The sequence below is a fragment of the Lathyrus oleraceus genome, chromosome 7 (assembly GCF_024323335.1).
Source record: "Lathyrus oleraceus cultivar Zhongwan6 chromosome 7, CAAS_Psat_ZW6_1.0, whole genome shotgun sequence".
Classification (NCBI taxonomy): Eukaryota; Viridiplantae; Streptophyta; class Magnoliopsida; order Fabales; family Fabaceae; genus Lathyrus; species Lathyrus oleraceus.
Window position 1 is genome coordinate 41,284,366 of NC_066585.1, and position 26,719 is coordinate 41,311,084.

The window sequence follows — 26,719 nt, forward strand, 5'->3', positions numbered from 1 at the left end:
AGGAATATTGACCTCCATATGAAGGTGACATAGTTTGGCACAACGATGAGATGCGAAGAAAGAAAAAAGGACGACAAAACAACACACGTATTAGAACAAAAATAGATACGACTGATAAAATGATAAGATTATGTAGTATATGTCATCAACCAGGACACAATAAGAACAAATATCCCAATTTAGGAGCAACATCTGCATCATAATCTTTTTGTAGCCTTGGATTTTTATATATCATTATCTTTTTGTTACAACAAGGTTAACAACAAACATAAGTACAACATAAGCAAACTTAAAACATAACATTTCTAACTGATTACAACAATCAAACTGATGTCATATCGTTCAAACATTATTTCCCTATCATCCTTATCAGTTTTGACTCGCACTTAACCAAATATACTATCGAGTCTCTCAATACTTCTAATATTTCTCTCTTTTGGTATTTTTACATCTAATCAACGAACCAACTCCCTCTTCAGTTGATCGAAACTACAGATATTCCAGAAGAACATCAACATCGGAGGTTTGTCTCTCGAATAAATCACTTTTGCATAGCGACGACGAACACCAAACATGTTTGCAATATGACAAAATGAGATGTGGAAAAATGAATTACACAACACCTCTATTTATAAAAAAAATTGCACATTACATTGAGACGCTAAACTAATTGGCGTCTCCTCTCACTATATACACATGAACGTCAGTTGGATTGACAACACCATGTGCTGTAGCCAATCTAATTGACGCCTCCACTTAAAGTTTAAGAGTAAGCGCCAATCTAATTGACGCCTCCACTTAAAGTTTAAGAGTAAACGCCAATTGATCTGACGCCTATGCCTTACGTATTTTTTTTTTGAAATTGGGATAGTTTAAATTTTTTTTTTTAAAACATAATTATTTTGGATTTAAGAAAAAAAGAAAAAGGAATATTTGAGTAAAAATTTCCCCTTCCTTCCCCTCTTTTAAAACAAACATTTAATTAAAACAGGTTTAAAAACTAAACCAAACCATAACACAACCCGTCCAAGGGTTCCGGGACTCACTGAGTTGAATTTTAGTTTTCATCGTTATTTCGTTCGTAGAATCAAAGCATACCATAGCACAGAACGAATATAAAAACGACGACCCTCTCAATTTTCACTCTGTAACTCACGATGAGGTTGTTGAAGGTAGCTACTTGTAATCTTAATCAATGGGCTATGGAATTCGATTCCAACACTAACCAAATCAAACATTCCATTTCCAAAGCCAAACAAGCCGGCGCTGTCATCCGTCTTGGACCCGAGCTCGAGATTTCCGGTTATGGCTGCGAAGACCACTTCTTAGAGCTTGACACCATTAATCACTCGTAATAACTCTCTGGCTCTATCTTTTTTATTGTGACTTTGTTTTTTATATATTGTGAAACTGTATTTTTTTTGTTGCAGATGGGAGTGTTTGAAGGATATATTGGTTGGTGATTGGACTGATGGCATTGTGTGCAGTATTGGAATGCCTATTATCAAAGGTTCTGAGAGATATAACTGTCAAGTTTTGTGTTTCAACCGTAAGATTATTATGATAAGACCCAAAATGTGGCTTGCAAATGATGGTAATTATAGAGAACTTCGATGGTTTACTGCTTGGAAACAAAGGGATCAACTTGATGATTTTCAGCTTCCTCTTCATGTTTCTCAGGCATTGGACCAAAAATCAGTTCCTTTTGGTTATGGCTTTGTTAAGTTTCAAGACACGTAAGTTGCAAAATCTCATTTCACTTAATATGTTAATGTTTACTATGAAGCATGTACTTGATACACACACCAGACATGTAGAAAGAAGTAATGATTTGAGAAAGTATAAGTGATACTGTCAAAAGCTATTGTTGCATCTTCACTTTCCTTGCCCTCTTTTTCCGTTATTATTGTTTGAAATTTGATGGTTATGTAATTTACTCGGCCAAGTTGAATTATTTGCTGGTCACCTCATACCTTTTATGGAAATTTACTCGTGCATACTAAAATTGACATATGCATCATCATCGTCGCGTCTATGCGATAATCTTATGATTGACATACCTGCATATTCTTTCATAAACTTTAGAAGTAGTGTGTGTTTGAACTATTGCGTGTGTATGTGTTATGTTATGTTTTCGGGGGCCTTCCAACTTGTACTCAGATGTTTATGAAGTGCTGAATATAAATCATTTTCCCATTCATTCTTAGAGCTATTGCAGCTGAAGTTTGTGAAGAGCTTTTTACTCCATCTCCCCCTCATGCCGAGCTTGCATTAAATGGGGTTGAAGTGTTTATGAATGCAAGTGGAAGTCACCACCAACTTAGGAAGCTTGATGTTCGTCTTCGTGCTTTTATAGGGGCCACTCATACTCGTGGAGGGGTCTATATGTATAGTAATCACCAAGGCTGTGATGGTGGTCGCCTTTACTATGGTAAGAAAATATTTCCCTTGATAGAATGGTATTCACACCTTTTCACATTTATGTCCCTTGTGGGTTAGGAGGGTGAAATAAGTTTAACCTTCGGGAAGTTGATATAAGGACATTTTAATTTTCTTTTAGCTTGCTTAATTGTCAATTATACTGGCATTTTTCATCTGTCTAAAATATTATCTTGTCTGTCATTTTATTTGTATTAGATGGATGTGCCAGTGTTGTGGTGAATGGTGATGTTGTTGCTCAGGGTTCCCAATTTTCTTTAAATGATGTTGAGGTTGTGGTTGCTCAGATAGATCTAGATGTGGTATGCATTCATTTCCATATTTAAATGTATGCAATCCTAGGACATTTTGACCATAAACTGTTGATTTCCGATTCGTTCTTTTACTCATTTGTCTACCGGTAGGTTGCGAGTCTTCGAGGATCTCTAAGCAGCTTCCAAGAGCAAGCAAGTTGTAAAGTCAAGGTTCCTTCGGTAGATATACCATACAATCTATGTCTTCCTTTTGACCTTAGAATACGCCTTTCTGTGCCACTTCAGGTTAGTTTATTGTCATTTTGAGTTGCAGTTTTTAGATAGGCAAAAATAAATTAGCTTTGATGATTCTATATTGATATCATAATGTTACTGCTGAAATTAATCAAACATCCAAGTCGCTAAGTTGAACATGATTACAGATAAAATATCATTCTCCTGAGGAGGAAATAGCATTTGGACCCGGTTGCTGGTTATGGGACTATCTACGAAGAAGTGGAGCATCTGGTTTTTTGCTCCCTCTTTCTGGTGGAGCAGACAGTTCCTCTGTTGCTGCAATTGTTGGGTGTATGTGCCAGCTGGTTGTAAAAGGTAACTTCAAAATTCAAATGCAATGGCAGCTGGTGTTAGTTTCTGGATTACCCTACGAGTTTCTATTTCTGATCAACTCATGACAGTATTTGCTACAATACATTATTTTGCATACTATCATAAGACTGCATATTTAGGAAGAAACAAATTATTCAAGGGACAAATTATTTTTTTAAAAAATAAAATAAAAAATATTTATTAACATTGTTAAGAATGTGTGATTGGGCCTAACTCAATCCTACAAAACCGGTTGGTAGAGTGAGGACTGCCTCCATTTGACATCTGGAGCGTGGAAATAAATGGTGGGTGGCCCGATAGCGGAAACCATAGTAGGTGGCCCACCAGATCTTAGACGAGGCTCTGATACCATGTTAAGAATGTGTGATTGGGCCTAACTCAACCCTACAAAACCGGTTGGTAGAGTGAGGATTGCCTCCATTTATAAACACATGTTCAGACCATATATTGTCCGATGTGGGACTCTTAACAAACATAAAATTCATACCATATATATTATAATTAAAAAATTTCAAAAAATATAAGTAGTCAAGAGGTCACACATGTGATTGACTGATTGAATTAATTGGAGAAGCAGACCTGAGTATTCATATTTACTTTCTCAAAAGTCTTGCAAAATTGCTTGAATATAGAGTATAGTCATATAGTGTCATTTTATTAGTTCAGTGTGCTTTACTTGAGGAAAAACTCTGTTGTATAATCATGGTCGGTAATAAAAATGAGACAGACTAATGACTTCTCTTTTTCTCTTTCATTTATTATTTTTGGATGTGGCAGGCGTGGGATAAACAAACATTATTTTACAAATCCAAACCTTGTAGTTTGATGTCATTAAATAGTGATTCATTTTTACCTTCAGAAATTGCAAAGGGGGATGAACAAGTTAAAGCTGATGCAATACGAATCGGAAACTATAAAGATGGACAGTATCCTACAGACAGCAGAGAGTTTGCCAAACGAATATTCTATACGGTGTTTATGGGATCTGAAAATAGGTAAGGGATGATTTTCATGATCTAGTGTTTTACGATCCATGGTTGTGTCTCTCTAAGTTTCTGTATCGACTATGTTCCACCAATACTTCATCAATATTTGTATGAGAGGTCTCCCTCACCGTGTTTTGTTTCACAATGCCGCGAATTAAGTTTATATGCAAGTGGCACTGAACAACGAACAATGGTAGTTGGTTTTGTTGCTGAAGCTCATTGATGTTGTTGCAGATATATGACCAGTACACGTGTTGAATTCATTTTCTAAAGTTAGCATCTCCAAATGTTTGTGGGTTCTGTGAACCTTGATACCTGATACGTTGCTAATATTTTTTCAATTAAATGTGTTTGTATGGGGTTGAGGCTTGAAAGGGTGCTTTTCAGAACTTCCAACAATATGATAGTTATTCTATTGTATAGTGTAATATCTCAAGAAAACCTTTTATTGTGTCAATCAGTTTAAATCAAGCAGAATAACACATTCCAATATATTATTCAAAATTAACCGGAAAAAAAACCTTAGATGTTATGGCGCACTAACTGTGCTCACCTTGCAGTTCGGACATGACAAGATCGCGAGCCAAGGTACTGGCGGATGAAATCGGTTCATGGCACCTTGATGTTAGCATTGATGGAGTTGTATCTGCTCTTTTATCATTGTTCCAAACACTTACAGGAAAGCGGCCCCGCTACAAGGTACTCCTCCATCTCATATTGTGTCTCATTTGGAATTTGCCCGTCTCATATTATTTGTTATTTTAGAATATTAATGAAGCATTAACTATCTTTTTTCACCAACATACCCTTATTTATTGTATCTCGACTCACCTAACTACTCCACTAACTATTATTAAGTAGGTATTTGGTAAGTGAAACTCATTTTATCAATTTTACCATAAAAGTGAGTGCACTCGATGGGTTTTTAAGTCCACATTACCTTAGACATATAATATGAGATCTAGGGAGTAACTGAAGTATGGACTTGGGGATTATTTCAACCATAAAAACAAGGGCAATGGAGTTTCAAAATGATTCTTAGGAGCTTCGAACTCATATCAGGATTAAGGGTTAATTTTCTCAAAAGCAAGGTATATGGAATAAACTTGAATGACAATTTTCTTCAGGCCGCATCCTCGTTCTTCTCATGCAGTGTAGACTCCATCCATACCTTTCAAATTCTTGGAGCTAATCTCAGAAGGTGTTCCACTTGGGTACAGGTAGTCGAAAATCTGAAAAAAAGACTTGCGTCTTGGAAAGGAAAGCAACTATCAATAGGAGGTAGAGTCACTCTTATCAATGCAGTCCTCAACAGCATTCCCTTATACTTCTTATCTTTCTTCAAGGCCCCGAAGAAGGTAATTCAGTATATAACCAGTATCCAAAGGAATTTCTTATGGAGTGGATGTTCGGAAGATAAGAAAATTTGTTGGGTGAGTTGGGACAAAATTTGCAAGAGAAAGGAAGAAGGGGGTTTAGGAATAAAGGAGGTGGAAGCATTCAATTTAGCTCTATTGAACAAATGGAAATGAAGATGAATTCACGATACTCGTGCTATTTGGTACGATCTGCTCACACATAGGTATGGTCCTATCATCACTAAATTCACAAATAGAGATGCCATGTATATAGGCAAGGAAGATTTCATATGGTGGAGAGATGTTATGGTATCCAGATATAGGCTGGACGACAATGAATTATGTTTTGCAAACAACCTGAGGCCCAAAGTTGGTAATGGATAAAGATTTAGATTCTGGCAGGATCATTGGTTCGGTACCAATAAACTGAAGAATACATTTCCCACTCTGTATGAAGAAGATGCTGCCAATAAGGAAGCAGTAATAGCCTCCCAAGGTTATTTCGAAAACTCTGATTGGAAGTGGGCCTTTCAATGGGATAAAAATCTTGACAGCAACCAAAGTGAATGTGAGAGAATCCTTAAAGATAGTCTGTCCACCATTTCCATTCATACGGAGGAAAAAGACCAGTGGATTTGGATCCCGGATAGTACTAATGGTTTATTGGTCAGATCATACTATTCACTGTTAAGAGATAACGCCAGTCCTGAGCTTATTTCGAGGAATCAAGTGAAAGTTCTGAAACAAATCTTGAAAGCTAGTGTTCCTTCCAAAGTTCAGATTCTAGGTTGGAAAATCATGTTGGGGCATCTCCCAACTCGTATAGCACTAGCAGACGGGGATTATTTCGCAGAATTCAGATAACAGGCGTGCCTTTTGTACTACACCAGAAACCTGCCAACATCTATTTCTCCAATGTCACTTTACTAAAAAGATCTGGCAGAGTATATTATTATGGTTAAAGATAGAAGAAATTTCGTACACAAGTGTTGAAGACCATATATGTCCAGCTTCAGCAGAAGAGTCAAAGGAAAGAACAGCAAAAAATCAAAATCATTAATATGGTTAGCCACAATTTGGTGTTTTTGATACACAAGAAAACAGATTAACCCGTTTATTCGGAGTTATTTGTCAACTGCTTTGGGGAGGAGCAGAAATTGAAACAGATAGAGTTATGGTTGCTAAGCGGATTGTAACTGTCGAATGCATCAATCTTACACTACCGTATGCTGTCTTAAATCTTTTCACATTTGCAGGGTGAAAGAAAATCAGAATGCATAATATATCAGGAAGCCTCTCGGAGTGCATTGCCCTGTTAATCAATTGCTTACTGTATTAGGAAAACTCTAAACCTATCACTATCAATAAGTAGGTCTGTTTTATCTTATTTTGATGATGTAATTTTGTTTAGCCTTGTTTGCAAGGACATGATCGTGAGTTTATTTCAACCCTTCATAGAAGGTGGGAAATTATCCTTCACAGTGATGCTGGACTCAGACTATCTCTGTCTTGTATCGGGTTGGAGTACCCCTTGTATTACGTTTCAAATAAATTTTTGCTTATCAAAAAAAAAATAGAGACCTCCCCTGGGGTCTCTTGAAATAAAACAAATACCCCTTCTATTTAAAAAATAAGCACTAACGTCCCTTATTTTTTTTACAAGCGACATAAAAAACAAATCGCAGACTACTCCCCTCTGTTTGGAACCCAATATTTGCATTCCAAATAAAGAACACTTTTTATTAAAAAATATGATAGAATAGGAGAGTCTCTCCTCCAAGGGTTTCCCCTTCACAATAGAGAGAGAGAATACTCTGTTCACAAGTATAAATATTCAAAGATCCTCTCTAACTAACTAACTAACTATCTTCTATAAAAACTCTTAACACATACTCTCTTTAACAACCTCAACAAACAAACAAACTAACTATCTTCTATAACAACTCTTAACTGGGTCCGACAAATGCAAGGAATAAGTGCTGGCAGTGGCACCATCCTGCAGCACAACAATACCACCACCTGGGTCCCACTGTTGGAAACAAACACATCCATTCCAATTTGAAGTGTTGGTTAATTGTCTCGAGCTTCTGCAGTCACTCAGGCAGCTCGCTTCTTGTTGCTTTGTTAACTTGGTGAATTTTTGGAGTAGTTGAACAAAGCCACCTTGAGGAGCAATAAAGCCAATATTATGATGTTGGGTTTGCATAATTCCACTATATAATGGGTCTGGCCCATTAGGCCAAAACTTTGTCTCCATGAGTGAGTCCTTGTTGCTAACCCATCCTTTTGCACCTTCTGTGCAATGCAACCCCTAGGACCCACCATTGCCCAGAATTTCATTGTTGCCATTGACCCATCTCCATGCATTGATGAACTTGAATTTCGCAGCTTCGTAGATGTGTAGCAGACCAAAATTGTTACTGTTTGCGTCCCAAACTTGTGAGGCAGAAGCCAAGTCAACAACCAGCTCTCTCGCCGAAGAAGCAAATTCCTAAAATTACTATCATTTAAATTTAAGTGATAATATCCTATTTAATAGGAACAATCTGCTCTAATGCTTAATCTTATCCTAAAAATACTTAAATTCAAATTTTAAAATTTTGTTATGCTGACTTATTAAAAGTAAATAAAATGATAAATTCTAATCAACACAATTAATCCTAATCAGCAGAATTGAAGGCCCAAATCAGTTTTGAAGGGCTTTGATAAATTATCCAAATTTCATCTATATTGTTATAATTCTTCGTGTACTTGGGTTGTTTCTATGTTGTTATAGGAGCATGTTATATTTCTATCATATGTTGTAGCCTTTCTTAAATAATAATTTTTGTGTGATTTTGTTTACATAGGTAGATGGTGGATCTAATGTTGAGAATTTAAGCTTGCAAAACATTCAAGCTCGAATCAGAATGGTGCTAGCTTACATGTTAGCGTTACTCTTGCCTTGGGTTCACAACAAACCTGGTTTTTATCTTGTCTTGGGGAGCTCCAATGTGGATGAAGGGTTACGTGGTTACTTGACGAAGGTATTATATAGCGTTTTACATGACCTATATGGTTTAAGGTTGCTTTTTATCACATTTCATATTTTCATTGAAGTTCAAAATATGTCATTTTGTTTTCACTGTTTTGGTTGAATCTTTGGAAACAAGAAACCAAGCGAAGATAAATGACATTCTTGTAAAATGGGAACTTAGTTTCTTATTCATTTTCTTTAATTTTTTCATGTTTGTGATGTATTACATTCTAGTGATCAAAGTTCATCTTCTTACAGTATGATTGCAGCTCAGCAGATATAAATCCTATTGGCAGTATAAGTAAGCAGGACCTTCGGGCATTCCTGCGATGGGCAGCCATTCATCTTGGTTACACATCTTTGGCAGATATTGAAGCAGCTCCACCCACAGCTGAACTCGAGCCTATACGTTCTAACTACAGTCAGGTAGTGTTATGTTCTGTTACACTTTTCAATACTATCTGGTTTTGAAATATCTGGATGAATCCTTTAATTTGTATGTATCGGCACACTGTATTTGGCACGTAATTTTTTTCAATGTTACTATGCTAGATGGAGGACGATAGATAATTTAACAGGAGCAAGAATTTAAACCTTTGCTCATAATAACTGTTAAGAAGTGTGGTTGGGTCTAACTCAACCCTACAAAACCGGTTGGTATCAGAGTCTCGTTTAAGATCCGGTGGGCCACCTATTATGGTTTCCGCTATCGGATCACCCACCATTTATTTCCATGCTCCAGATGTCCAGTCCTGAGCGTGAGGGGGGTGTTAAGAGTCCCACATCGGACAATATATGGCTTGAACATGTGTTTATAAGTGGAGGCAGTCCTCACTCTACCAACCGGTTTTGTTGGGTTGAGTTAGACCCAACCACACTTCTTAACGATAACCTTTAAAATTTTCTTTACTTCTAACTATCCAGACTCTCTGGTGATCTGTTATGCGGGCAAAACCTTGCAATTAGTATATTCTTTTTTTCATCCTTTAAAACTGATCTGTTAGTTTTTGGTTGTTGGGTATTTGACTTTTCAGTGCCGTTGTTCTGCTGCACTTTGTTTTTTGTATCCATTAGTATCTGTTTATGATCAATTTTAAAATTATAATCGAATACCTCATTCTTTATTGAACAGCTTGATGAAGTTGATATGGGAATGACTTATGAAGAACTATCAGTTTATGGAAGACTAAGGAAGATTTTTCGCTGTGGTCCAGTATCAATGTTCCAGGTATATGTGTCTTTCACATTCCTACGGAAAAAATCCAGTAATTAGAGATGTGCTGTACGTACCCGTAATTTAAGGCCGTCCATTTTGTAGTTCAGTTATGACCTTTCTTTTTGCTGTCTCAGAATCTATGTTACAGATGGGGTGCAAGATTGACTCCATCACAAGTGGCTGAAAAAGTTAAACACTTCTTCAAGTATTATTCTATCAATCGACACAAAATGACCACATTGACACCTTCCTATCACGCTGAGGTATGTTGTTATTACACGACGTTAAGTCGGGATTGAATTTGGTTAGATAGCTCTTGAAGCCCCTACAGATTTCAGCTGCTACTTATAATTTTTATTGACCGATGAAAATGTACAATGTGTCACTCATCTTGCAGAGTTATTCTCCAGAGGATAATAGGTTTGATCTTCGCCAGTTTCTTTATAATACAAGATGGCCATATCAATTTCAAAAAATTGACGAACTCGTTCGGGAGCTAGATGTCAAAGATGTTCAAGAATCAGGAAACCATGAGACAGTGGCAGCTCTATCAAATGGTGTTGGTGGGATGGGAGTTGCTGCAGCAGGTTCAGGCAATCCAAATGTTGGAATCTAATTGAAATTAACCTCTCCTAATAAAACCAAATAAAAAATAAATTATAAATTTGCTTGTCCAATAGTGTAAATCTGGTCCAGACAGATGTACTGATTCTATATTTTTTTTGCTACATATATTCTATAACACTCTTCATGTGAATAATGAAATTCATTCAACCTTTCATCCTACGTGTATATCAGTGTAAACATTTTTAAACTACCCGTCAATATTTTAAACTATCCATCAATGTTTTAAAAACCGATTCGGCCATTGATTCACGCGATCAAGGAGTGTCGGACTAGAGAGTTATTGATACTTTGGATGAAATCGTATGACTTGATCATATAACTTGACCTCGATTGAACCGGATCTACTGTCTTTAAGAAGTTCTAAAAATGCTATAACTAATTTTTTTCTTTCAATTTCTTTAACTTCTAAAAATGCTATAGACTAATTTTTTTTCTTCAATTTTCATTCATGAACAGAGATAAAGATTATTTCAATTTTCTACTATTTTCTAATCGGGATAGAAAATTGAAGTGGTATGCATCTTTTATAAAAACAAAATTAAATACATTTTTGGTTTTTCTATTTTAATAATTTAATGTTTTAGTCTTCTACTCCCTCCGTTCCTTTATAAGTGTCACTTTCTTGAAAAAAAATTGTTTCTTTTTAATTGTCACTTGTAAAGTTCAAGGTAGTATTAATTGCAATTTTGTCAAAATTACCCCAAGATAATGATTGCAGAGAGAGAAAAAGTAAAGTGAATGTAATAAATAATTAAGGGTATTATAGGTAAAAGAAGAATTATTGTTTGAAAAGTAACAATAATGATTAGCTTCCTTGGTATGTGTAAAAAGTCAAAAAATGACACTTAAAAAGGAACGGAGGGAGTAGTTTAAAAGTCGGCTTATTATTCCATCTGTTTCATAATTTTTTTTTCCTTTTCACTTTTGCAAAAATGACATTTTCATTTAAGATATGACACCAGTGGTGGCGCCAAATAAACAAAAATTGTCGTATCACAAAATTAAAATAGTTAATATATTTTTTAAAATTAATTAAGACTATTTTTAAATGATTTATTATATCATATTTATTTATTCTCTGTTTCAATTAGTTGATGAAAATGCGTTTTTTTTACCGAGATAACCCAGTTTTTTGAAAAAATTCCCAAAATACCCCACATTTCAAAAAAATTCCCAAAGTACCCCATTTTTAGGAGGTGTCGCCAATTGGATTGGCGACTCCTCTTAAAACTTAAAGGGAGGCGCCAATTACCTGCCCTAGCCAATCCAATTGGCGCCTATGTGTAATTTTTAAGAGGAGGCGCCAATCCAATTGGCGGCACCCTTAAAAAAGCCTCAAATGGCAAAACCTCCAACATGAAAGTTGTAGATCTTTTCAATACAATGAATTTGGACATAAATTTTGCATCATTTGGATTTTGTTTGAGAAAGTTATGGGCAGTTGAAGTTGGACTGCTGAGTTTTTCAACTATTATCTGACCTATAATGTTTTGCATTATCGCATGTGTTTCTTTTAGAATTATGAAATTTTGTCCAACATAACATTTGAAGTAGACATCTCAAATTTTGCAATGCACTTGGTCCCACCTCAAAATAATTAAAAATGAGTGAGTTAGGTCCTTGCGAACTTGACCCAAAATTAGGGTTTCTGTGAAAACATGTGTATGTGAATTTTGCCAAAAGGGACCAACTTCAAGCCCTTCTGTTTGAATGATAAAACCCTCAAATGACAAAACCTTCAACATAAAAGTTGTACATCTTTTCAAGACAATGAATTTGGACTAAAAGTTTGCATCATTTGCATTTTTTTGAGAAAGGTATGGGCACCTGAACTTGGACTCTTTGACATTTCAATTGTTATGTGGCCTATAATGTTTTGTATTATCACATGTATTTATTTTAGAATTATGAAATTTTGTACAACATAACAATTTAATTAGACATCTTAAACTTTCCAATGCACTTTGTCCCACCTCAAAATCATAAAAAATGAGTGAGTTAGGTTTTTAGGGTAGTTGACCAAAAATTAGGCTTTCAGTTAAAACATGTGTATGTGAATTTTGCCAAAATGGAGTTTAGACAAAGAAACCTAATGTTTGGAGTTTACACAAAGATAAATTTGATATAATACGACTTGATATTAATAAAATTTGGAGTTTACAGAAAGAATCCTAATGGTGATGACCGGGATCACCTAACCGACCTCCGGTCCCACATCCCCTAGCTACCCTAACCTTTGGCCCTAACCCATGTTGACGATTATGCACCGGTGTTTGTTCATCTGAGGGGCCAGGAGCGTCATTACCTCCTACAGGAGAAGATCCGTTGAGGTATTCAGCCAAGTCAACATAGTCTTCAGTATTCAATGATGGTGTAGCGGCGTAGCTGAGCTCATGACCCATGCCGGAGAAGTTGGGATGTGGTTGACTCATGGATGGGCGACCGGGATGGTTGAAGGGAGACATGAGTGTGAATGATGCATCTAGGAAAGGTTGGAAAGGTTGTTGGGGTATTTGGAAGAGATATGGTTGTGGGATGTTTTGATTTTGTGATGTTTGGGCTTCTTGGCTACGGTAGGAGGAGGGGCGGTTAGTGTTTTGGCTAAGGCGACTTTGGTAGGGTGATGGTGTGGGGGCGAAGCGATGTTCGGTCTGAGGTTGATGGTCCATTTGTTGGTGGTGGTATGGGGTATGTTCTTGGTATTGGGGTTGGGTGAATGACATGTTTTGGTTGTATGTTTGTGTGTTTGTGGAACGAAAAGTTTGACGGATAGGTGGTTGTGAGAAACCGGATTGAGAATGTTGTTGGGGGTTAGATGTTGATCCTTCTTGTGTGTAACTTGTCTGGCGTGGGTCGTAGAGGTACATATCATCGGCGATGAATTGAAAACCAACCGATCTGTACCAAGCCATATAAGTACGACTTGGTTTTACCTCATTTGGCATGACTGCGTCAGTTAAGACATGGTCATGACGGTGCTTCCACTTGCGACACTCTAATCTTGCGAAGGTTTGCCAAGGGTTGAAGTTCCATTGGTCGTTCACTTTACGCATATGCCATTCTCCTAGACTAGCTGGGGGATCTGGGATATTCTGGACCATACCGAACTGCAGCTTCACACGATCGGTGTTGTGCATCTCCACAGTTGTGAACCGTATTATCGGTGTGCATGCTGTCCATACGGTTGCGTCTTCTGCGTTGACCTCATGCTCATGATCCAGATTAAGGTATGGACGCCAAATGAACTGAAATGTTAAAGAAGATAGGATTATAATGAATGTAGAAAAAGTTAACATAATATGACGAAATAATGAAGTTATTTTGCTTACGTCTGTCGGTCGAAGGTGATCCAACAGGTTACGATACTGAGTAATACATTGTCTCGGACATCTACTGTAACTCATACCACGTGCCGACTGTCGCGGCGCGAAAAATACCCGAGCGTAGGGAACGCTCGAAATATAAATAAAACAGAGTCGCCACCTAACTTTATTTATTCCCAAAGAGGGAAAGGGGAAATATCGATAAAACCCACAAAAATAAAAAAGAAATGGTCGTCGCAACCAAATCGAGTTCGGGAGTCAGTTATGCAAGGGGAAGGTATTAGCACCCCTCACATCCATCGTACTCGATGGGACCCATTTAGCTAGTTTCGTGTTAGAGTGTTAGCGTGATATCGTTTGCGATCTTCTACTTATCGGGTGAGGAAAGAGAAAGAAAGAAAGGAAAGACTTAGGGTTTTTAATATTAACGTGCCTGACAAGATTTCGCAATCCTGCTCCTACGTATCTCCAGGTGCCATGAAGAACTCAAGGCATACGTAGTTCTACCCAAAGAGAACTACTGGATGGACTGTTTTTAAAGAGAGTGGTGCTTGGATCACATTTGAGCGATTAAACCTTTACTTGCTGCTCACTCTTGGAGGTTGAAGTCTTTGTTTGTTTCGCATCAAAATGGATGTTGCATACTCTTTTTTGAAAATGTTTTCGGAGTCGCACAAGGGCGGAAAACAAGTTTGATGAGTTTGAGTTGATTTTAAGCGGAGACAAGCATCTAAGCAGGGAGCTCTACTGCAGTACTCAAATGCTCGAAAAGGAAGAGGCCTAAGCCCAATCACTCTCTTTTCATCCAAAAGTTTGTTTATGAAAATGTGGCAAATTAGGTCAAAGTTCAATAACGGAAGACGATTAATCAGACATAGAGCTCTACAGCAGTGTCCAAATAATTGGGAAAGAGAAGGTCGATACCCAATCAATCTTTTTCTTCTATAAGAGAAATGACCTAATTCTAGTAATTATTGTATTTTAATATGGAAGACGAATGTTTGAACATTGAGCTCTACAGCAGTATCCTAACATCCGAAACAGAGAAAGTCTAAACTTAATCAGTTTCTTCCATTTTTATTGTGAAAAGCTTTTGAAAATAGGGGACGACTTGACGTTGGATCAAGCGTCTGAAGTTGACTTATGAAAATAATTTGGATGTGGCGGGGGCAGTGCTCAACTTTGCATTTTAATTTGGATTTTATTTGGAAAATAGACTCGATGTTGGATCGAGTGTTTGCTTTTGTTCTTTTCTAAAAGGGTTGATTTTAATCTTCTGTTAACAATCAACTAGTACAGTAAAGTAAATGAAAGCGGTAAATTTATTACACATGTTTAGGAATGGGGGTACAGTTTATCGAATGGTGGTACAACACGATAATTAAATTATATAAGCTTTGAAAGACAATTGAAAAAATAAAAGAATCTCGTTGTAAGAAGGCCCAAGAGAAAGCCAAGGGACTCGAAGTAAAAATCAACAAAATTAAACTAAAAATAAATCTAGCGTTAGGTTTAAACAATCGTAAAGCCATTCATGTAGGAATCACCCTATCTAATGTCGGTCAACAAAAATATATGCGTGTAAGCAACTTCTAAAGTTAAATTGAATTTTTAACTTCAAAATTGCTACGCATCTGTGAAAAATGATTGGATAATTTTTTATTTTTTTTACAATTTAAAGAAAATAATTAGTTGAATCAATAAATAATAATAACAATAATATTAAACAAATAATTATTATTATAATAATAAATAATATTGATAAATAATAATAACAAAATAGTAATTACCAATAATCAATAATAACAATAATAATTATAAATGACAGTAATAAATCAATAATAATAAGTAAGTAATAATAAAATTAACATTAATAATAATTAACAGTAACAATAATATTCAAATAATAAAAATTAACAATAATAATAAATAAATAATAATAATAATAGATAATCAATCCTGCTAATAATAATATCAATGATAATAAATATGCTAATAATAATGATCAATAATAATAATAAATAATAATAATGATGACAATAAAAGTAAAATATTAATAATAATAATAATAATAATAATAATAATAATAATAATAGTTTATGATAATATATATAATAATAAAAACAATAATAAATATAAATATAAATCTAAATAAAACAAGAAAAATAAAAAAATAAGAAATCAACAAAAAAAACATAACAGTAGTGCCTTTTTTTCAATACGTTAACTTTTATAACTTACATATATAAAACAAAATAAGGTTGACTAATTTAATAATTAAAAAAAATACATAGAACAACCAAGATATATTAAAAATATTAAAAACAAGGAAAAAGTTTACCTCTAAATCAACACAGGTACAAATATTAAGAATCACTTGAAATACTAATATTAAAGACCACATTACTCTTTCAACAAAAAATAATAATAATAATAATAATAATAATAATAATAATAATAATAATAATAATGATAATTAAAAACTAAAAAAACTAAATTAAAACAAAAAAAATAAAAAAAAGAGTAGAAGATAAACAACAAGCAGAGAGAGAAAAAAAGAAACAGTAACGTACACAATAGAGGAAACAAATTTTTTTTAATGTCTCAAGCCTCTCTCTCACTAATCTCTCTAAAATCTACTCTTTCAAAGTCACAAACAAATATCTCTCAAGCTTGAATAATGAATAATAGTAACAAATAAATAAATAAATAATAAATAAAAGGTAAAAGGAGAGAGGTATTAACCAAATTTAAATGATGGTGGTGAGTGTGTTGTTAAATTTTTTAAAGGTGTTATTATGGTGATGATGAAGTTATTTGAAGGTGTCGACAAAGTTGATGGAAGAGGAAGGTAAAAGTTGTATGTGTTTATGATGAAGATGGAGATGAAGTTATGATGAAGATGTTATGTGTTGTTATTGTGGAGTTGTGAAGCTTTTGTGAGAAGAGTTATACTATGGTGGTTTATGTGTTGTAGTAAGAGATGAATAGAATGTGTTATTGTTGAGTTTGTAGAGATGATATAGTGATAAAAAGAAGTGATGATGAGTTTTATGGTGTAGTGTATTTTTAAAAGTTGTGAGGGTGATGTTTTTCGGCTACTGCAGAGAAAGAAGAAAAGGAGATATTTTTTGTCATGATATCTTTGTGTTGTGTGGTATTTGAAAGAAGAATGAGGTGGAGATATTAATATTGTTTTTATGAAGGTGGAAGTGTGGGGAGGTTTGTGTTGTATGTAACATGAGAGAGTATTACTTTTGTTTTGTAGAGAGAGAGGGGATTAGAAAATATTATGATATTTGTTGTTCTTGTGTACATAAGTGTGGCACATGATAAAGAGGGAAGGAAAAGTGAAAGACAAAGTGCAAATAGATTGTCACGTGGGAGGGGTCTATTTCACTCTCTCTAAATTTAACATATCACATAAGTATGTATACACACACACACACACATATATATATATATATATATATATATATATATATATATATATATATATATATATATATATATATATATATATATATATATATATGAGTTTTAAATTCAAAATCTAAAAAAACTACCTTTTGGAAATTATTTAGTGTTACAAAGAATTAAAACTAAATAAATTAAATTAAATCAAGTATTTAAAATTATAAAAAATAAAATCGAAACGAGAAAGTAGAAAATCCTAATTAATTAAAACAAACATCTTGGCTAACAATTTTTTTTGGATAAAAAGCGACTAAACTCGGGCGCCAAATCTTCCGGAAAAATAAACTGTCCGGATTGAAATGATCAACGCGAAATAAACATCTCGAAAATATGCAGGTTTTGATCAAAATTTGAAATAAAATATGACCGGTTAAAAGGCTCAGGCGGGAAAAAATGCGACTGAAAAAGTATTCGAAAAATTAAAATGAGCATACTAAGTTAAACTACGCGGAACGTAGATTAACAAAACTGACATCTGCGAACTCGATTTTGAAATTTTTTTTTGCCCGCTAATTCGTAGTACAATGGAGAAACGATTTGACCGGTCTGTCTGTAGATCTGAAAAATTATTTCGAGCGACATTTCAAGATAAATGCAAAACAAAATTCATGTTGTAACAAGTATAAAATGCAAATGTCTGGTGAATGAACTAAATTGCTGATTTAATCATCGTGAACAGATAACCAGATGCAAATGAATTGCTCTTGGACCACTTGCTCTTGATTTGTAAACACAAACAAAACTCTACAAAGATCCAGATGACGACAGTACTCTTGATTGTCACTGATCGGGAAAATAGCAAGTGTACTATGTTACCGATGTAGTTTTAATGGAATTTATCCCACAAGTATCGACTCACAAGGATTGCGTTAGAAATACGAAATAGTGACGATTATCAGTTGAACAAAAGTATTTAGTTGAATTTGTTTAGAATAACTTGTGCACAAGAACGAATTTAGAATTTAAAATTGACTTTCTATGAATTAAACAAATGTTAGGGATTGGTGTATAATGTGTAGGGTAAGTGATTTCTTTAGATAAATTCAACAGGTTCATATGCATCCATCACTGATTCTCAACTTTACTTTTCCCTAATTCCTTAGTGAAAAAGACTTTAATCTCTACCCTAATCTTTACTTCCGTTCAAATTAGTGTGAAGATTAAGCAATTAGTTATCAAGAACTATTCTAGTTATTGTGAAGAAACCTTATACCTAAGTGAGATCTTCACAATATTATCATTCACCAAACCTTTAACGTTACTTTCCAACTTTTTACGTTAAATAAACTCATCCCTATGTTCCCAATGGCATAAGCAAACAAATGATTAAATGATAAAATTGATGCAAAAATATTCAAACGTTGAATTCAAAACAAAGAGATCAATATTCTTAAACCCTAACACATCATTGACACCTCCCTAACATTGGAGGATTTAGCCTCTCATATTGTAGAAAATAGACATGTTCAAGAAATTAGACATTACAATGAGTTTTCAAACGATGATCTTCAATGGTTGGTCACCTTGAATCTCCCCGTCGTGAATTCTCTTGTTTCTTCAATCTTCTTCAGTGTAATCTTCTTTCCCAATTTTGCAAAAAGTCCTTTTCTCCTTCTCTTTCCTCAGTTTAAATAGTCTAGGTAAAATCCCCAAACCAAAATACCAACAATGCCCCTCCGGATCCAAAAAGCATAAGAAAACACAAAATATGGAATTCTGTTCGCGCACTCTGCACGGGCCGTGCCAATCCTGCACAGGCCGTGCAGCTCCCAGATTTTCTTCAAAAGTAATTCTCCTTCAGACCTTATTGCACGGGCCGTGCCAACCTGCACGGCCGGCCGTGCAAACTCCCTGTTTTTTGTATGGGAGGGGAGCATCCATCCTGCACGGGCCGTGTGCTGCTGCACAGGCCGTGCGGGTCTTCATGCTTTTGTATTTTCCAGTCCTTTTTTATGTCTTCTCTCCTTTGGCACGTCCGTTGCCTCTTTGCTCAAGCTGCACATACACAAGACTACCGAAAACAAGCATCACGCATAGAGAACTCAAATTAAAAAGATAATAACACCAAAACAACTCACTTTACTACCTAACATTGCAACTAACACACTAATCAACGAAAAACAAAACAATGCGAAAAAAAACATAAACATACCATAACATTGTTACCGAATTGATCGACTTATCAACAAAAACAAGACTAAAATCTAATAGAAATGGTGATCGATCAGTCACCTTCTAAACCTCTGAAACAAAATGCAGCTAAATGAATAATGCACTTCATTAAACATAAAATTCAGAATTCCTCCCGTGTTATACAATTGGACAACATCATCAAAAATTCCCATAGCAAGCATAGTTTGATCACAGACATACCTGGTGGGCAACAATGTACGTTTACAAAGTACCCTATACCTCTTAACGTGTTCTTCTGCCTCAAACACAATCCCATGGGCATTGGGTTCTCGTCGTGCTCGCTGTCGAGGCCGAGATGGCTCTGCCACCGCTTTTCCTTTATTTGCTCTCTTTGGGGGCATTTTCGTCACCTACAAAAAATGTTAGAAACAAAAACGAAAATTTGAAAAAAAATAAACCGATGGCTGCGTAGAGAATGATGAGGGGAACAACTTTTGTGAAGGGAGTTTGTGAATGGAGGGTTTTGTGATGGGCAAATTGAGGTTAGAAGTTGGATAACAATGGAGGTTTTTGTGTTTTGAGAGAGAAAAGGGGTTAGGGTTGCTGCAAAGTGAGAGTTATGAGTGAAAGAGAAAGTGGGAAGTGATATAATCCGTGTGGGGTCCACATCCCACCAGATTTTGAAATACAAATTTTTCAAAAATTCTGGGGTCTGCACGGGCCGTGCCAACCTGCACGGCCGGCCGTGCAAAGCCACGGCTTTTTGTATGGGGCAGAATTCTAGAATTCTGCACGGGCCGTGTCCCACTGCACGGGCCGTGCCAGTCTGAAATTTTTGAATTTTTTTTCGTTTTCTTAATTCTCAATGCTTCTCCACTCCAACCTGAAATTGAAAACAGCAGACACCAAAAAAGAAACAAGATAACAAAACACAAAGTACTATAATATAGAAACAAAAGAAAAATGCGAAATTAAAATGTGTGGGTTGCCTCCCACAAAGCGCTTCGGTTAACGTCGCATGGCTCGACGAGAATCAAACTTCTCAAGTGAGACGAATGAGATCCACAATCCCGGTAACATCACCTTCATAGTAAGGTTTCAACCTCTGACCATTGACTTTGAAGATGTCTCCATTTGATTGATTTTTAACTTCGATGGCTCCATGTGGGAAGACTTTGTGTACAATGAATGGTCCAGACCATCGAGACTTCGGCTTTCCAGGAAACAACTTCAACCTGGAATTAAACAGCAAAACCAATTGCCCTTCCCAAAATTCCTTTTTTTGAATCTTTTGATCATGCCATTTCTTTGTTGTTTCTTTATAAATTTTGGCATTCTCATAAGCTTGATTCCTGAATTCTTCTAGCTCGTGGAGTTGAAGAATTCTGGATTCACCAGCTTTGAAAAGATCATAATTGAGGAATTTGGAGGCCCAGAATGCCCTATGCTCTAATTCAAGCGGGAGATGACAAGACTTACCATAAACTAACTGATAAGGGGACATACCTATTGGAGTTTTAAAAGCTGTTCTGTATGCCCATAGTGCGTCATTCAGCTTAATTGACCAATCCTTTCTGGAGGAACTGACAGTTTTCTCAAGGATCTGTTTGATTTGCCTATTCGACACTTCCACTTGTCCACTTGTCTGGGGGTGGTATGGGGTGGCGATTTTGTGCTTCACATTGTACTTTTTCAACAAATTCTCCATCAGCTTATTCAAGAAATGGGTGCCTTCGTCGCTAATCAATGCTCTAGGCACTCCAAACCTTGAGAAGATGTTGTTCTTTAAAAATGCTACCACTACCTTAGTATCGTTCGTGGGCAATGCCACTGCTTCAACCCATTTGGACACGTAGTCCACAACCACCAGGATGTAATTCTTCCCGAATGATGGTGGGAAAGGACCCATAAAGTCTATCCCCCACACATCAAATAGTTCAACTTCCAGCATTCCCTTTTGAGGCATCTGATTCCTCCTAGAGATGTTTCCTGTTCTCTGACACCTATCACACTCTTTCACTACTCTCTGCGCATCCTTGAATAAAGTTGGCCAATACAATCCAGACTGAAGGACTTTTGCTGCAGTCCTATCTCCACTGAAATGTCCACCATACTCCAAACTGTGGCAAGCTTTTAGGATATCACTTTGTTCTTCTTCCGGGACATACCTCCGAACTAATCCATCTATACCTCTCTTGTATAGGAATGGTTCGTCCCATAGGTAAAACCTGCAGTCATGCAAAAACTTTTTCTTTTTGTTATAATCAAAATCATCATGAATAACATTACCTACCAAATAGTTTGCATATTCGGAAAACCACGGAATTCTCATCACAGCGAGGATTCGTTCATCAACAAACTCATCCTTGATGGGGTGTGTTTCCTCTGTTTCTGTTATCGGTGACATTCGGGATAGATGATCAGCTACGGTGTTTTCACATCCCTTTTTATCCCGAATTTCAAGATCAAATTCTTGTAACAGCAATATCCATCGCAACAACCTTGGCTTTGACTCCTGTTTAGAAAAAAGATATTTCAAAGCAGCATGGTCAGTATAAACAATTACCTTCGTCCCTAATAAATATGACCTGAACTTGTCGAAGGCATATACAACTGCCAAGAGTTCTTTCTCTGTAGTTGCATAGTTCATCTGAGCGGGGTTCAGGACATGGCTTGCATAGTAAATTACATGCAGGAGTTTTTCTCTTCTCTGTCCCAGCACCGCTCCAACAGCTATATCACTTGCATCACACATGATCTCAAATGGTAGAGACCAATCAGGAGAAATAACAACCGGGGCCGTCACCAACTTGTTTTTCAGGGTTGTGAAGGCTTCCCCGCACTTTTCATCAAAGATAAAAGGAGTGTCCTTCACCAACAAACTAGTTAACGGCTTCGCAATCTTGGAGAAATCTCTTATGAACCTGCGGTAAAATCCAGCATGTCCTAAGAAACTCCTTATTCCCTTCTCATTCACTGGTGGAGGTAAATTGGCAATAACCTCCACTTTGGCTTTATCCACTTCTATTCCTCGGTGTGAAATTTTGTGACCTAACACTATCCCTTCTCTAACCATGAAGTGACACTTCTCCCAATTTAAGATTAAATTGGTTTGTTGACATCTTTCTAGGACCAAAGACAGATTTATCAGACACTCCTCAAATGACGGCCCGAACACAGAGAAATCATCCATAAACACTTCCATGTTCTTCTCAAGCATGTCAGCAAAAATAGATGTCATACACCGTTGAAAGGTAGCTGGTGCATTACACAATCCAAAGGGCATTCTCCTATAAGCAAAAATACCATAAGGGCATGTGAATGCAGTCTTCTCTTGATCTTCAGGTGCTACAACAATTTGGTTGTATCCAGAGTATCCATCTAAGAAGCAATAATAATCATGTTCGGCCAACCTTTCCAACATCTGATCAATGAAAGGTAAAGGAAAATGATCCTTTCTAGTAGCTGTGTTCAATCTTCTGTAATCTATGCACACTCTCCACCCAGTAACTGTTCTTGTTGGGATTAACTCATCCTTCTCATTTTTTATCACAGTAGTTCCACCTTTCTTTGGTACCACATGAACGGGACTCACCCAAGCGCTATCAGAAATTGGGTAGATCAATCCTGCATCTAGGAGTTTGACAACTTCTTCACGAACAACTTCCTTCATGGTTGGGTTAAGTCTCCGCTGAGGTTGTACAACCGGTTTCTGATCATCCTCCATTAAGATTTTGTGCATGCAAATAGTAGGACTAATACCCTTCAAGTCCTCAATCGACCATCCAATTGCACCCTTGTACCTTTTTAGAACCTGTATCAATTTTTCTTCTTGGACTTCTTTTAGAGATGAGTTGATAATAGCTGGACACTTCTCCTCTGAATCAAGAAAAATGTATTTCAAATTGTCAGGTAGCTGCTTTAACTCTTTCTTTTTCTTCACTTCTTTACTTTTTTCTGATGCTGGTGATTCTCTCAAGTCTTCCCACCGGTGTGGTTTAGATCTTGGCCATTGAGGTTGCACTTCCATCATATCCAACACTTCCAACTCTTTTTCATCCATCCCTTCTTCTTTTTCATAAATGGACAAACTCAACACTCTCTCAAGAGGTAATTCTGGCACATTACAACTCACTGCTTTGATGAACACTGTATCTAACACCTCAACATTCTTACTTGTACCTACGTCTTCTTTGAATTTCATAGATTCTCTAACATTGATTTTCAGCACTTCATCATAAACTTTGAGTGTCATAGTACCTTCTTCCATATCTATCATCACCCGTCCTGTTTCTAGGAAAGGTCTTCCCAGAATTATAGGAATCTCTTCATCTTCAGGCATGTCTAGTACAACAAAATCCACAGGAAAAACAAACTTATCAATTCTAACCAGAACGTCAGTTGCAATCCCATGCGGTTTTTTCATGGAATTATCCGCGAACTGCAATGTCATTCTCGTATCTTTGACTGAATTGATACCCAACTTCTTGTAGATTGAGAGAGGCATGAGACTCACTCCTGCACCAAGGTCGATGAGTGCCTTATTAAATGTTCTATCCCCTATTGCACAAGGAATAGTCACTGCACCTTTGTCTTTCTTTTTCAATGGAATTTTTAGACCTTGTAAAATAGCACTACACCTCTCGGTCAGGATAACTGGTTCAGTTTCAATGGACCGCTTCTTTGAGATAATGTCTTTCATGAACTTAGCATAGATCGGCATTTGTTCTAAAGCTTCAGAAAATGGGATGTTGATTTCTAACTTTCTGAACAATTCTAAATTTTTTTCAAAGTTCTTCTCATTAGCATCTTTCTTCTTTGCTCTAGCAGGATAGGGGAGAATAACCTTGGGTATTGGATCCTTCGATTTTTCTTTCTCCACCACCGGTGTTGTTACCTCTTCATTCTTTTTCTTATTTTCACAAATCTCCAACTCCACTTCTAATAATTCTTCCTCAACTACCTCTTTCTCAGCTTCTTCAATAGCTTTTCCTCTCCTTGTTACAACGGCCTTAACACCTTGATTGTCTCTGGGGTTGATTACAGTAGAACTGGGTAGACCACCCGGTGCTTGCACATTTGCCAATTGTTGTGCAATTTGACCCATTTGGACTTCCAGATTTTTGATAGAAGCTGTCGTATTCTTATGATTATTCCTTGTCTCGTCTTGAAACTGAATGTTGTGAGCTGCCATCTTCTCAATGGCTATTTCCCAATCTGCTTTCTTTGGAACATGTTGCTGTTGTTGCTGATATTGATTAGGATACTGGCTCTGGCCTTGCTGCTGCACGTTCCCTTTCTGATCTCTCCATGCAAAGTTTGGATGGTTCTTCCACCCCGGATTATAAGTGTTGGAGTAGGGATTGTTTTGCTTCAAAAATTTGATCTCTTCTATCTGTTGAGGTGTTGCAAAATAATGAATCGTGTTATGGGGTCCATTACATATTTCACAAGCATCATTTGGTGTTTGTTGCACCTGAGCCACCTTCTGAGCATTTATATTCAATGCTTTTAGCCTTTTTTCCACTTCTGCAGCTACAGCGTCTTCAATTTTTACCTGCTTATTTGTCTCAAGCTTCAAATCAATCAGTGCAGTTTTGCTCGAGACCCTATCATACAAATCCAGATGCTCATTTGAAGCAATAGCCTCAATTATCTTCTTCATGCCAGTGGCTGTTGAAAAGTTGGCTGAGCCACCAGCTGCTGAGTCGAGAATTTGTCTTGTCTGAATTCGCAAACCATTAACAAACATTTGCATTTGTTCTGTTTCGTCCATGTTATGAGTAGGACAAGCCACTAAGATCCGTTTGAATCTTTTGTAAGCATCTCCTAGTGACTCACCCTCCTTTTGCTTAAAATTCAGGATCTCGTATCTCTTCCTCAATGCGATAGATACGGGAAAGTATTCTTGCAAGAACGCTCTCTCCATCTCTTCCCATGTGGTGATGCTACGAGCTGGTAGAGAGTAAAACCACTCTTCTGCTTCATCAGCAAGAGTAAAAGGAAACATGCGAAGTCTTATTGCTTCTTCGCTATGTCCAGGCATCTTGAGAGTAGTGCACATGGTGAGGAATCGTTGGAGATGCTTATTTGCATCTTCATTCACTCTTCCAGCAAAGGACTTCCTTTCTAGTTGATTAATCGTGCTGGGATGTAGCTGAAACTGCTACACATTCACCGGTTGGTTCACAATTGTCATACGCCCACCCGGATTGTTATTACCCCCATAATCACCAAGAAGTCTTTCAGGTCGTGGTGGATCGTCAGCCATGACTTCCTGAATTGATTCTGTTTCTGAATCCGAATTTGACTTTTCTGTGTGCACGGAAACAGTTTCCTCTTCCTCTTGATCTGGTCTCTCCAGTTTTTCTCGCTTAGCTTTTCTCAATCGAGCACGGAGAGTTCTTTCTGGTTCTGCGTCAAAAGAAAAATCCGCTGAGGCCTTACCTCGCATAAACAAGTTAGACAAAATTAGTAATGATAAAATCTAATAAATAATACAATTTTAATTGCTTGGCAATAAAATTTCAATTGATAATTGATCAATTTCGTATTTTTGGCAATCCCCGGCAACGGCGCCAAAAACTTGATCGGGAAAATAGCAAGTGTACTATGTTACCGATGTAGTTTTAATGGAATTTATCCCACAAGTATCGAATCACAAGGATTGCGTTAGAAATACGAAATAGTGACGATTATCAGTTGAACAAAAGTATTTAGTTGAATTTGTTTAGAATAACTTGTGCACAAGAACGAATTTAGAATTTAAAATTGACTTTCTATGAATTAAACAAATGTTAGGGATTGGTGTATAATATGTAGGGTAAGTGATTTCTTTAGATAAATTCAACAGGTTCATATGCATCCATCACTGATTCTCAAGTTTACTTTTCCCTAATTCCTTAGTGAAAAAGACTTTAATCTCTACCCTAATCTTTACTTCCGTTCAAATTAGTGTGAAGATTAAGCAATTAGTTATCAAGAACTATTCTAGTTATTGTGAAGAAACCTTATACCTAAGTGAGATCTTCACAATATTATCATTCACCAAACCTTTAACGTTACTTTCCAACTTTTTACGTTAAATAAACTCATCCCTATGTTCCCAATGGCATAAGCAAACAAATGATTAAATGATAAAATTGATGCAAAAATATTCAAACGTTGAATTCTAAACAAAGAGATCAATATTCTTAAACCCTAACACATCATTGACACCTCCCTAACATTGGAGGATTTAGCCTCTCATATTGTAGAAAATAGACATGTTCAAGAAATTAG

General features: G+C 36.3%; 1 protein-coding gene across 1 annotated transcript; it reads left to right on the forward strand.

Moving 5' to 3' along the window:
* Window positions 1–986: 986 nt before the first annotated feature.
* Window positions 987–10,659, forward strand: LOC127101225 (glutamine-dependent NAD(+) synthetase). The gene is made up of 13 exons (XM_051038585.1): window positions 987–1,351; window positions 1,431–1,736; window positions 2,208–2,431; window positions 2,638–2,741; window positions 2,844–2,978; window positions 3,116–3,284; window positions 4,162–4,297; window positions 4,849–4,987; window positions 8,496–8,672; window positions 8,921–9,088; window positions 9,795–9,890; window positions 10,013–10,141; window positions 10,276–10,659. Exons 1-13 carry the CDS (start codon window positions 1,158–1,160, stop codon window positions 10,492–10,494), a joined length of 2,196 nt encoding a protein of 731 aa, XP_050894542.1. The 5' UTR covers window positions 987–1,157; the 3' UTR covers window positions 10,495–10,659.
* Window positions 10,660–26,719: the final 16,060 nt, after the last annotated feature.